This window comes from Ischnura elegans, assembly GCF_921293095.1.
Source record: "Ischnura elegans chromosome 13 unlocalized genomic scaffold, ioIscEleg1.1 SUPER_13_unloc_3, whole genome shotgun sequence".
Classification (NCBI taxonomy): Eukaryota; Metazoa; Arthropoda; class Insecta; order Odonata; family Coenagrionidae; genus Ischnura; species Ischnura elegans.
The window spans coordinates 9,785,257-9,799,464 of record NW_025791659.1 but is presented as its reverse complement, the minus strand read 5'-3'; the positions used below and the strand labels follow the sequence as shown (position 1 = coordinate 9,799,464).

Genomic DNA, 14,208 nt, shown 5'->3' with positions numbered 1-14,208 from the left:
TCTATGTAGTGAACGTCTTTATCTCGTAAAACCTCCACTAATCATACCAAGGAGACCCCCCTGAGAGAGCCTAACTACCTCTGTAAATCGTACAGTGACAACTAGAGACCATTAATGCAGCCACGATTGCGTACATGGAGTGAAATTTTCAGCGATAAATGTTTCACGTTTATTTTTCTCATACACCTTTAATGTGCTGTTATTTTCACGTTAATCGTTAGGGATGGCCATTTTGTTCAATATGGGAGCATACCTAACAGTAAATAAGAATAAAGGTATCCAACTATCCTAATCATTTTGAGTGACTGTTCAATTAAGGGAGATCACATCTCTTTCTCTCGAATCATGGTAAAAATCATGCAGTAGCGAATATATGTTCACTAATGCATGCATATTTGTTTAAACACATAAATATAATGGTTTTAAAGACAGAAGATATGAAAAAATGGTGCCTATCACTAAAACCTCTCTATAGTGAACCTCCATACATCAAATTGCCCAAATTTTGGTCCCCTCCATTAAGATGCAAAGAGGTTTTACTGTGTAAAGCTTCAATGCTCTAGCTGGTTGTTAAGTTCGAATTCGATTTCCCCTGAGAATTGTTGCTTACGGAAGCGATATCCCCAGTAGGAGGAGGTGGAGGGAGCACAGGTTCCCGCGTCGACGTTACGTCTTCACCAGCCGACTTTCCAATTGCACCTCGCGACTCCCCTGCCGTCTTCTCCATCCGTTCCTCCATCTCCCACTCTGCAGTGACAGATGCCAATGCCATCTGGATGGCATCGCTTTTACTTGAAGCGCATGATTCACGAAGGTAGGCCCTGAGGACTTCATCCTGCAAGAAAAAAAAAATAATACCGTAGAACTCTGCTCAAGCAATCCTCGACAGGTCGTTCCATCCCAAATCATCGCAGCTCCCAACCAGACCGTCTCAGGGGCCGTATTCTGTACAGTGCCCATATTTCGGTCCCTCCAACTGCGTAAAATCAAAGTTTTACTGTATATGTTAAAATAGTTCTTGGAGTGTAGGTCAATGTATGCTATGCAAAAAAGGTTTAATTGTGAAATTTTTTTTAATTGAAGGTACGGTGAGTCCTCGTTCTACGTCACCCGGTTTAACGCCATTTCGCGATAACGTCACGAAAATTTTGAGACCGTCATTCGTTTATCGCACCTACGCTTCACGATAACGTCAAGCCTTTTAAATTTCGCACGAAAAAAAAAGGCGAAGCGGTGGGCGTCGCAGGTTGTTCGTTTTGTGGGTGGTAATACAGTCAGTCTAAACAAAGTGTAAAACGGTGTGTTTATTCTTAATTGCGATTATGGTTTTAGCAAAAATTTCTGCAAAATGAATTCTTAGGTAGGTGCGAATGGTTTTACTTGACATAATGGTTTTCAGGAACCTAAAAAGTGATTTCAAGGCATTTTTCCGTTTAGAACTCGGAGTTTTTGTCGTCACTTTTTTTGCCGGGTTCACAATAATTTTGGTTCCTGTAACTGCGACAATGTTTCAGCGATGATGATGCCGAGGCGGCGCTTGCCCGGGCAACCACCATAGCGAAGCCGAAAAGCAAATGCTGGAAGATACAAAAATGGAAAAGGATTTAAGTCACTGCTGCTATTGTCGTCGATGAAGACAGGAACTCGTATTTATGCGATAGTTTAGCATTCCCACTGTAAAAAATGCCCCAGATATGATACGCTAACATTTTTTTCGTGCAGGAATTGTGAGGTCTAGGGGCCGATACTCACTTTTTACATTGTTTCTTACGGGATATTATGCTTCGATTAACGTCATTTCGTTTATCGTCACATTTTTCAGGAACGGTAAGTGACGTTAAACGAGGACTCACTGTACCTCCAAACAGATCGGTGCAGCACCAATTCGTCGGGTGGGACGTCACACCGACTCACCGGCAAGCAGGAGAAGCGAAGAAGCCTTCGTTTTAACAGTAAAACCCCATAAAAAACAATGTAAAAAGTGAATATCGGCTCCTAGACCTCACAATTCCTACGCGAAAAAATTTTAGCGTATCATATCTGGGGCATTTTTTACGATGGGAATGCCAAAACTATGGCATAAATGCGAGTTCCTGTCTTCATCAACGACAATAGCAGCAGTGACGTAAATCCTTCTTCATTTTTGTATCATCCCGCATTTGCTTTTCGGCTTCCCTATGGGGTGCGGTCCAATGAATGCTACTTCCGCTACCAGACGCTACAGATGGTGCTCCGGAGCACCGGTGGCTATGGCGCTAATATAGGCACTTTTATAGGCGCTACATTCGCTACGAGAATTTCTTTTCGGACCGGTCAGGAGCGAAATCAAAATGGTGGAAATGAACGAGGGTGGGCCAACTGGGATTATGAAATTGAAGAGATGGTTTTAATTGCGAATTGAGGTGGGCGGGCGTCGCCTGGGCATCATCATCGCTGAAGCATCGTCGCAGTAACAGTAACCAAAATTATTGTGAACATTGTTCTCTTGGACATTTTCGTGGAAATGTCTCTGATGCAAAAATTTGCTAAAACCGTAATCGCAATTAACATTATACACACGGTTTTACACTTTGTGTAGACTGACGGTATTACCGCCCAGAAACGAAAAACCTGAAACGCCTGCCGCTTTGCCTTTTTTCTCACGCGAACTTTAAAAGACTTGACATTATCGCGAAGCAAAGGTGCGATAAACGATTTGCTTGAAATTTTCTTCACCCAATATCCATTTAGTCACAGCTGTCGGACAATACCGAATAGAAGTGCATATCCTAAGTTCCCATACCTTCATAGCCACTCGAGAGGCGTCTTCATAGAACGTAGGCTCTTTTCCTGCGTTCGCGGATCTAAAAATATTTCATCACTTCTCTAAACGTTGGTAACATCGATTCGTTTAACACCGAAGAGGCACCAAATAAGGTACAAGTCGTCTAACTACGCATCCTTTTTTACCTTCTACCATCTTCCGATTTATATTATCAAAGATGAACGCTCTCCTAGCAGTACACGCGGGATGAATTTTGCTGCATTCGAGGCGTGGGAGGGGGAGAAGCGAGCGGGGAGGGGACGGGATCAGCTTGCTGCTGTTGTATCCGCGACGCTTCGTGGGCGTTGGAATATTTTCTTCGCGGGCGCGGACTCAAATTAGGCATTTTGTGGCTAAACGGTGGCAGATAAGTCAAAATGCACGAAATTATTGCCCTGAAAGTGCAGTAACTCGGCAAAATCTATAGGGATTGACCATAAAATATTATATTTTTCGAATTTTGACCCTCCCCCCCTAAATTGCATTTCAGCTAGGGTCAGGGGTTCACGTAGAGGTCTCAAATTTTTCAGGCCTTATTTTTGATCGGTCCCACAACTTTTTTTCATTGGGCCAGATAGATTTGAAAAAAATTGATTTTTCCGATCCGCCCTATGGATGAATCCTCCACTTTCCCCCTTACTCATCCACCCCTCCACCCACAGTGATGCCAAACGCAGCTCCAACCCCAACACTTACCTCCCCCTAATCAACGGCTTCCACTAATTTTCCCTACCCAACCTTCTGCTATATATACTGTCAATTTGCCTGAATTTTCACCTTGATAATGCTACTCTGAAACGAAACCATGGTCGGTGTCAATAAATTACCATGTGGAAATGGCAAAGTTGTTGGTCCTTCTATTCCTACAACACCACTCGTTTTAGTTGTCAGATACGTGGCAAGATGGCGCTTTTGTTTCGTTTCAATCCCTCCTATGGTTTCCTATTATTTTTTTATTGCCCAAATCGAAAGATTATTACTCCTGGAGTACGTATTTCACGCTTTTAGATTTTTAGATGACGGTATCTATTTTTCGCGAATAAATGAAAAGTGAAAATTTTCAAGCATGCGAAAACGAGACGCTTAAGTATGAATGCCGGGAAATCTCTCCGTGTGGCGTATTTCTGGTTCCCGCTGCCGCCCTGTGAGGTGACCTTGAGGCGAGTTGAGCGCTACGACGCAGGCTGCTAGCGGGTAGCTGAGTACCCTGCTGGCTGGTAGCGCTTGGCTTAAATAAGGATTATTAACCTCTTCCCTACGCAGGACGTGATTTCACGGCCTGAATTTTCTATTGCTAAAGATGGAAGGCCGGCTTTTCACGGCTTGAATTTTTCGAAGGAAAAGGCCAAAGGCCGTGTTTTCACGGTTTCGCGGTCAAGCATGCCAAGTGGGTCCCAACCGCCATTAGGGTCCCTCGGCGCGAGAGGTCCGACCCTTTCCTATTGTCCGTGTGGGGATTACATTGGCCCATTCCGGCTCTCAGTGTCCCCCTCAAGGAAGGTGCTCATGGTCACTTATTTGTTTACGAGTTAAAATAACTAAAAACGTTCATGTTGTATTTATTGAAAACCAATGCGAGGAATTACATTCTGGATCTTCTGCTGATTGGTTCCAAATTTTAAACGGAATTCTAGCGTTCATATTAACAGAGTTGATCATCACCTAGAACAATTTTTGGAGACGCTAAGGTTAGATCTTTAATTGTTATTTTTATAACTTACAAGCAAGTTTATAGGAGCGATATTGTAATGATTTACATCCAAAAATATACGTTACTCTGTTAGCTACATTCTAAGTGTACATTTGTGGTGAAATTCAATAGAATATCCGATTTAACTTCTATGAACAAAAAAGCCCTCGTAATGTAATAAAATTTGATTCTCTCAGTTCTTTGTCGTGAGCCAAAATTGCAGCGGCATTTTTTAATAACCTCTTACCAACCTTTGAATGCAAAGGTATTATAAACGAATTTCGCTATAAATACTGATTAATGCATATCCTAAAAATTCGTAAATTTAATGTACCAATAGGGAATGTTTTACGTAGACACATGTTGTGAGAAGCATTCCATACCATTGCAGGAATAAGAACTGCTCTACCCAGGTAATTACTCTCATATTGTAAGTACTCTCATTGGTGTAAGTATTCTCCTACTGAAATATGTACGTGGAAGATGATAACCTCACTCTTCTCGGAAAAGCTCATTTGGCTATGATATAGTGCCGTTTTCCTGAAAACCCTAAAAATAACCGTAGAACTTCGTTTAATAGTTCTACAGGAATTGCAAAATGAAAGAAATACATTGATGAACTGACATTTAATGCAACAGTAACAATCAAATTATTAAAATTGCACTGGTAACAATAAACTGACCGCAAAAGTACGCCGGGATGGGCTGCCTTCGGGGAGAAGGGTCGAGGATTATATTTGCTCAGTAAGGGGAGGTAGTGACTACCTGGTCAGTCCCAAGCCGAAAAAAAACTCCGTACGGGGCGAAAAAGAAAATCTCAAACCCTTCGTAGAGCCAAAAGCAACTTCCTGCAAAGGAGCTCGGCGCGAAAAGGTTAATACCCTATCAAACGAAGGAAACTTTCCGACCTTAGCCAGTTTTAATAAGTGATTATTAAGACATGTTTCACTGAGCTCTGTGCCTTATGCATGCATTGGTAACCTCAGATGATGTATAACTCCTATCTTCTCGTATAGAAACTAGGTCCCTGTGACGTCACGTGGAGTGGCTTCGCATGGGCGCCAACCTGGCCCTTTTCAAATGAGGATAAAAATGGACCATTGCCATTCGTGTAAACCGGTATTTCTAAAACCAAAAAATTTGTATATTATGAATACAGTAATGGTGGGTAACGAATCGCAATCAATGCTTTTCGTTTTATTTGATGAAGGAAACTACCCTATTGTTCTGGTGTAACGTGTATTGAAAGGAAAAAAAATATCAGATGCATGGGATGATGGAGGGCCAAGGGTGTATTATTTTAATCATCGAAGTCACTTTTGACGTGCTTGTTATCACATGGCGTTGAGATACTCCTGATGGTTGTTCAATCTCTTTTTAAGAGTCACACTATGTGCCTGTCCCATGTTGCTTTTCCGCTGCTGAAATTGCAATTCTGATGCATAACCCCTATGAGAGCTTTTAAACAAAATGGTTCATAAGTATAACAAGCATCGCAGTGCAATGGCGCATGCGAAGGTTAGATCGGAACTCTTTCCAATCCCTCATATGGGACGCTGCATTCACTGAAGCATAAATTTAAAATATATTTGGACACTCCGGGTTCGAATCCCGGTCAAGGCGGATGATTTTTTTCTCTGTGGATCTTTCTCACGATTGTTAATTCCAGCACACATTGAGCACCAAGGGAGCTGTGTGCGCATGGAGCCAACTTCTACCACTCATGACTCCAACCCACACAGTGACTGTGGAGGTAGTCGTGTGCGTTCTGCGGAGGGGAGGGAGTCGTGTGCTGAGGGGAGGGAGTCGTGTGCTGAGGGGAGGGAGTCGTGTGCTGAGGGGAGGGAGTCGTGTGCTGAGGGGAGGGAGTCGCGACTCACCAATTAAGGCCAGGCGTGCACTAGCGCGACCACGACCACGACAGATCTCTGGTGCACACCTTCCGACCAGAGCATGACCACGACCACACCCACGATAGCAATCGGTTAGTATGATCGGGTAAGAGTGAAGTCGGAGTCAGTGTGTGGCACGCCATGAGAATGTGTGTAATTTCTGGCCGCAACGACCGCTGAGTCGGGGACGACCAAATTCAAAAATTTTGGTCGGACGACTCGGGTCCGACCAACGAGTCGCACTTGGCCTAGTGCGCATCGCTCCATTTGTTGCAATGCTAAAACTGGTCGTGGGCTACTGGTCGTGGTCACGCTAGTGTGCGCCTGCCCTAAGACTCTCTTGCCTCCCTGAGCTCTATCTGCTGAGTCACGCATTTGAACTGACTCACTTGCACAGTACCCATCACTACTCCTAGAGGGTTCATTAACCTTTTCCCTACTGTACACGTATACAGGCGGTCCCCGACTTTCGTACACAATGCGTTCCCGAAAACTTATACGAAAGTCGAATGTACGAAAGTCGAACCATTGACTTCCATACTAATTAGGGGTTACGTTCCAAAAGAGCGGAATATACGTACCGAAACCTTTTTTTTCACGGAATTCATTTCAATTGACTTAATTTTAATAATAAGCTTATGAAACTCCTCAAATCATCTAATTTCTTTCGAAAATACGCAGAAAATGCAAATAAAAGTTTAAAAAACAAGAACTCCGTTGGCTATCGAGTGAAACTTCCTCTTGGCGTTTAAGTTGACATTCCACTTATTACATCCACTATAAATAAAAGGACATATCAAGAAGCATAACAAAATGTAGTTGTTGAACCCGCACTCTGGATACCTTTTAATTTTTACACCAAAATTCGACATTTGGCAGGTGACATTCGTGATCACGTATATTTCGCATGTTTTTAAAAAAAGACGAAAGACAAACGGAATTCGTGTGATATTTCGTGCAATATCGTTGCTGAAGGTTTACATGAATTAAACAGCACTCAAACGAAAAAACACAATTAGAAAGAAGATCTTACTAGTTTTATTGAAAGCTATTTGATGATGTGTAGTCAACTTTTTTGAAAAATCTCTTCAATGAAGGCTTTCTTCTTCTCTTGATGAAGGAGCCTATAGCAGGCAGTCTCTCTCCCAAATAAATCACCTAGATAAGAGTCAACTACCAACAATTCCCTTCATTATATACGTTCGTATTGTTCGCATATACTGTTACTTGAAACAATTGAATGTTGGGATGCGCAATAAACATCGCGGGAATTTAAAAAAAAATTACAGACCAACGTCCAAAAGTCCGAATTTAGCGTACGAAAGTCAAGTAAAAGGTGTCAATTTTGAATGTACGAAAGTGCGAATTGTACGAAAGTCGAGGACCGCCTGAATACCAGAATGTATGACCATGGCAAGTTTCATGAAAATCCGAGTCCGTGGGTGTCATGGCCTGGTTGATTTGAAATGGAATGACCCTTTAGTCATCAGATATGTGGCAAGATGGCGCTTTTTGTTTCTTTCGATCCGTCGAACAGTATGAGCAGCATAAAATCAGCACGGTCTTTTTTTGATCACACCTTGTACCAGAGTTGATTGATTTAAATCACTTGATTTTTATTTTTTTAAATCAGGTGATTTAAATCATAATGCGATCTATATGTTTGATTTTTTAAGAGTCAAGAAAAGGAAGCTGTCAGTGTATAATTTTGATTTTTATTTCTTAATTAATTCAATGAATCGACAGTTATCAGCACAATGGTGGCTCTTAATTAGAAATGATACTGTAGGAATGCATGTAACATGAGAATTTTAAAAAATGGCTTTGGTTAGAATACTAGTGTATCCGTTGAAAAAAAATTGTTTTCTGATTTAACTTCTAAGCGTAGGCACCATACAAAGTTGCAATGACAGAATTTTTCTAAACTTCATATGCTTTAGAACCGCATAATATAGCACATTTGATACTTCCAATGGCAATTTTATATTATGCTGGTGTAATTTTTAATTTGATACCATTGGCATTTCCATAGTTCTCTCCCCTGATTGACTAAATGTTGTATTAAGTTTAGAGTATGTTGCCTCTTGTTGTTTCTGCAAACGATCATTCTCCAATATGCTGCCCAAATAGTTAGTTTTGGTAATAACTGAATTTTTGATGAATGGAGAATCATAAAAATCTCATTTAAATCAATAAAATCCGATTTAAATCAAAAAATCAACAAAAATGATTTTTTTCAAAAAAATCATGATTTTTATCAACCCTGGTTAACGCACCTAAATGACGAGAATCTTTGTCATCCGTCCGGAACGTTCGGGAAAAAAATGACAAAAATTCTCGCCATTCGTACGCAACGTGTTGAATTCAGCCCAATAAATGTCCAAATTTTGGTCCCTTCCATTACGATACAAAGAGGTTTTACTGTACAGGCCTATTGAGTTGGTTTGCGGTGTAGTCCGTAGATGTGGTGTAAAAGAGTTTTTCTCGTTTGTTGCAGCGCAATGGAGAATCATAAAAATCTCATTTAAATCAATAAAATTCGATTTAAATCAATAAAATCTGTTTTAAATCAAAAAAATCAACAAAAATTATTTTTTTGAAAAAAATCATGATTTTTATCAACCCTGCCTTGTACACAGCGCTGCCTCAGCTTTTTTTGGTCTGGACGCAACGCAACGTTGTCTCACCTTGTTCCCCTTGGCCGCCAACAGCCTCGAGACGAATTCGTGCCTCGACCGAATGCACATGGCCTGGAAGTCCCTGAAGTCACGAATTTTCCCCCTGCACTCCTCGCAAATGGTCTCCGGCAGCGCTTCATCCTCCTTCGCCTGATGAGAAAAAAATGCATTTGTAATCAGAGTGATAACGTGTTCAAACAAATCATAATTTAAAGTTCATAGATGGGCAGCGATAAATCAGCTTTAAACCTTTCACTTCTGTGAACGTGCCTAGTACGTTCGCACGGCAGACTGCTGTGAACGTACTTTTTCTTCCTCCCTGCCATTCGAGTAGTTGCCTGCCTAAAGCACTCCGAAGGTTCCCTAATCCGTAGGGTTGATAAAAATCACGATTTTTTTCAAAAAAATCATTTTTGTTGATTTTTTTTATTTAAATCGGATTTTGTTGATTTAAATGAGTTTTTATGATTCTCCATTCATCAAAAATTCAGTTATTTGCAAAACTAACTATTTGAGCAGCATATTGGAGAATGATCGTTTGCAAAAACAATAAGAGGCAACATACTCTAAACTTGATACAACATTTAGTCAATCAGGGGAGAGAACTATGGAAATGCCAATGGTATCAAATTAAAATTACCACAGCATAATATAAAATTGACATTGGAAGTATCAAATGTACCATATTATGCGGTTCTAAAGCATATGAATTTTAGAAAAATTCTGTAATTGCAACTTTGTATGGTGCCTACGCTTAGAAGTTAAATCAGAAAACAATTTTTTTTCAACGGATGCACTAGTATTCTAACCAAAGCCATTTTATTAAATTCTCATGTTAAATGCATTCCTACAGTATCATTTCTATTTAAGAGCCACCATTGTGCCGATAACTGTCGATTCATTGTATTAATTAAGGAATAAAAATGAAAATTATGCACTTGCAGCTTCCTTTTCTTTTTGACTCTTTAAAAATCGAACATATAGATCACATTATGATTTAAATCACCTGAGTTTTTTAAATAAAAATCAAGTGATTTAAATGCGATTTAAATCAAAGTGATTTAAATCAATCAACCCTGCTAATCCAGGACCCTTTCCTCGACGAGCTCACCCACGCAGGACCGTCTCATCAACCCAACCAGTAGGGGGGGCCTCCCTCCCGAAAAGGGACCGCTCAGACTGCAATTAGAAAAACAATGAATCAATCCGATCATCAAGAAATTATTATTTTCATCGCACTCCTGCTAATGAAGCAATCAAGTACGTCTTTAAACTGTGTTTCCGCGATGAAAAATAACGATTTTGTTAACTTTGCTAAAAGCGTGGCTGCGGACCACGGGAAAATGGCTATTTTAGCAAAGTTTACAAATTCGTTATTCATTGCAGAAACACAGTTCAAAGACGTACTTGAATGCTTGATTGGCAGGAGTGCGATGAAAACAATCATTTTATGATGATCGGATTGCTTGGTTGATTTTCAAATTGCAGTCAGAGCGGTCACTTTTCGGGAGGGAGGCCCTCCGCTGGTAGGGTCGAGGAGACGGTCCTGTGTGGGTGAGCTCGTCGAGGAAAGGGTCCCGGATTAACAACCTTTCGGAGTACTTGTATGAAAGTGCTGACCGCATGGCAGGGAAGAAGAAAAAGTACGTTCACAGCAGTCTGCCGTGCAGACGTACAAGGTACGGTCACAGCAGTGAAAGGGTTAAAGTTCATAGATGGGCAACAATAATAGGGTGGTTTCCTATTATTTTTTAATTGCCTTAATTGAAAGATTATTACTCCTGGAGTACGCATTTCATGCTTTTAGATTTTTAAATGACATCTACTTTTCGCGATTAAATGAAAGGCGAAAATTTTCAAGCACGCAAAAACAAGACGGCTAAGTATGAATGCTGGGAAAAGCCTGTGTGACGTATTTCTGGTTCCTGCTGTCGGCGTGTGAGGTGACCTTGATGTGAGGCTATGAGCGCCGCTATGATGCAGACGATCAAGAGAGGCCGCACTGATTTTAATAATTTTTGTCTTATTATTACAAATTACGAAAAAGTTCAATGATATTACAAAAATTAGTATTTCAATGGCTTGTTAGAAACATTTTTCTCTATTTAATTTAGGTACATGGGATTGACCTGGTCACACGGATTTATTTCAATGAATTTTCATCGAAACCATTCATAATTAGGCCATAGGGCATTCGACGGGTCAGCTAGTTGTATACAAAATTTCATTTTATTCAATGCAGGCCTGGACACTGCTTCAACCATATAAGTAGATGTTGACATCACCTGGAATTCTATTTCTGTTCTTGTTTGGATCTTAAATGAGTTAACCCTTAACCGGTGACGTGCGGTCTGAGAGACCGCTGCGTTTCAAAAATTATGAACATTTTCAAAACTAAGATTTCAAAATATCTATAATTCTCGTTAGCTTCATATTTTTGCATAACAAGGACATCCCACTCTTAAAATTTTTAACGTTCCATTTATTAATTTCCGTAAATTTGCAATTGAACTCTATTAGCGGTCTGTGAGACCTCACGTCACTTACTAAGAATGCATCAAGAATAGGAATAAGCGGGATAAATTTCATGGCTACTTACTACTACTTAGCCTTCCAACTTTAACATTTAAGGCCTTTTTTGAATCTGGCGAAATATTGATACATAAATATAATAATTAATACTCAAGTGTTTTTGGCATCAGTTTTTTGATCCTGCTTCAAATCACAATTTTTTATGACAAATTGGTTCGTATTGGGAGTGTGAAAATTTTAATATAAGTTTAAGAATAGTTAAGCATTCAAAGAAAAATTAAACAAAACAATAAAAATGGCGCAGCAATATTTTATGAATTTTTGATTTATTGCGGTCTCCCAGACAGCACGTCACTGTTAGTGTAACAAGAATTGCACGTCACTAGTTAAGGGTTTAGTGCTAAACATTTCGGATGTTTTCTTGTCTGATATTCAACGTCTTGATGCGGCTGTAAAAATTCTACAAAGCTTAAAGCACTTAAAATCACTACAAAAACATTTTGGCTAACAGAATAAGGGTGTTGAGCTGGCAAAATTTTATTTGCAATGAATTTGAATTTCCAGGTTGGAGCAAAATTCATTAATAATTCAAGGGACTAAATATTCACGCATAATTCCCGATTTTCCCGGTCAAAGGAAACCCTGATGTAATATTTCAGAGCCACTAAAAAATTACATAACTCGTCATGAGAGAAATAAATTTCAAAAAATTCAGAGCAACAGTAAAAATCCATAGATGCAGCTCTGTATTCTGAAGCCTTAATTTGCGACATGAATGAATGAAGACACATTGATGACCCAGATGGGCACCTCAAAACTTAAATCTCCGTTCCCACGTCTTTTAGAGGGACAATCTCAAGGACCATGACAATTATAATCGACCTTCGACGAAAATAGCAGCAAAGGTAAGGATGAATAGGTATATATGGGAGAAAGGATCATGTTATTGAAAACTTTAATAATAATAATAATAATAAATAAACTTTATTGGCTCTAGGAATCCTTTCCTTTGGAGCCTAAATAAATACATAATAATAAACACTCAGACTGAGAAGGTTAACATAAAAAAAAAAAAAAAGAAGAAGAAATCATCAAACACTAAACCAACCAACTCAAACAACCACCTTTATACAGATTTCCAATAACATGAAACAAAATCAAAAACCATACAAAAAACATACAAACCAAAAATTGCAAGTTGCAGACGCTTATATAAATTCAGTTATCATAAAAATAAAAAGAAAACAAAGACTTTTTGAAATTATTGAATCCTGAGATATTTTTTAATTCTTGGGGAATCGAATTCCATACATGGCATGAATTAATATAAAATGAATTTTGGTACATGGTTGTTTTATGAATAGGTAAAAAAAAACTTTCAGCGCGAGCACGAAAAAAGTCGCGTTAAATTTATTCATTAAAGAAATTAAGTTACTCACGTCAAACTTTATTATCTCCTTAATTGTTTCCCACAGCTGAAAACCTTGTGGCTCATCCACGGCGAAAATGTTGACCGCACTTCGACACGTCTTGAGACAAAGTCGGCATAAAAAAGCCTCTCCCTCCTCAGCCTCCCTCCTCGAATCCTTTGCGGAATCGGACGCAGTCATCGTTATTGCATGAGTGAAGTGAGTGAGAACCTCATGAAAATCACTCAATGTGAACCATGTCACATTTGCGGTGCCATTACGTTCACTTCAGCGTTTCACGGCCATTATCAAGAATAGCTCGGGCTTGAAATTTGACGAACCTATTGGCAATGATATCACCTTACTTTAAAAGCCATTGAAAATTCGACAAATTTGCAAAATTGAAGCAATTCGCCAGCCACGATACGTCTACCTTGGCGTTTCAAACTTTCCAAAACCGTCAACAAACAAAACACCAGCGTTATCATCGGCGTGATGAACAATCCGACAGGTGGCGTCTACATCGTCGACACTCACATTCAAAATGCGAAAAAAGGCAAACAGGGCTGGGAAATCTGTCACTCAGAGCGCTGGAGGGAAGCGATCGATTTTCAGGATCACTCTGTGGAACATCTTACGGCATTACAGCTCTCTCCGAGAGGAAATCAAGAAAACTTCAGCTCATACCTCGCGCTAGTCCTTTCTCTCGTAGATTTTGCGGCTGGTAACGTTAGTCTTTTGTTACAGCAGCAGAAAATTCAAGAACACTACATGCAGGGTTCTTGAGAAATATTCTGCAAACTCCTTCGAACTTGATTAACAAGGAGCTTAAGGAAGTCTTTTATTATGATTTAAATTGATCACTTTTTCATTCAATGGATAAATTTGTGAATTTGAAGGATTCGGAGTCATCAAAGTCTTAGGCCGTGTTCCAATCCATAGGGTGCACTCTACGCTCTTGCGCTCTTACGCTCTAAACGGCTCTTTCGCTCTTTCCTGCTCTTATTGCAAGTAGTGCCACCACTGTCAAGTGGCAGATTTCGAAACTGAAAAAAGTTGAGTAACAAATTTGGAGGGTAAGAAAATAGTGCAATGTTGTTGTTGTTATGAAGTGAGTGTTGCAATAATTTATTGCCTTATAAATATATGTACTTATATATATGCTTATATGTACTTATAAATGGAATTGCAGAAGTTATAACGA

At 39.7% G+C, this 14,208-nt stretch overlaps 1 protein-coding gene across 2 annotated transcripts in view; it reads right to left on the bottom strand.

The window, feature by feature from the left end:
- Window positions 1–13,466, bottom strand: part of LOC124172840 — a 101,531-nt gene extending 88,065 nt beyond the window's left edge. For both annotated transcript variants that reach the window (XM_046552334.1, XM_046552335.1), the window contains exons 1-3: window positions 13,035–13,466; window positions 9,073–9,213; window positions 611–835 (exon numbers count right to left, since the gene is read on the bottom strand). In XM_046552334.1, coding sequence (XP_046408290.1) covers window positions 611–835; window positions 9,073–9,213; window positions 13,035–13,205 — 537 coding nt within the window. In that variant the 5' untranslated portion in view covers window positions 13,206–13,466. The remainder of the gene's footprint in view (window positions 1–610; window positions 836–9,072; window positions 9,214–13,034) is intronic.
- Between the last annotated feature and the right edge of the window lie 742 nt (window positions 13,467–14,208).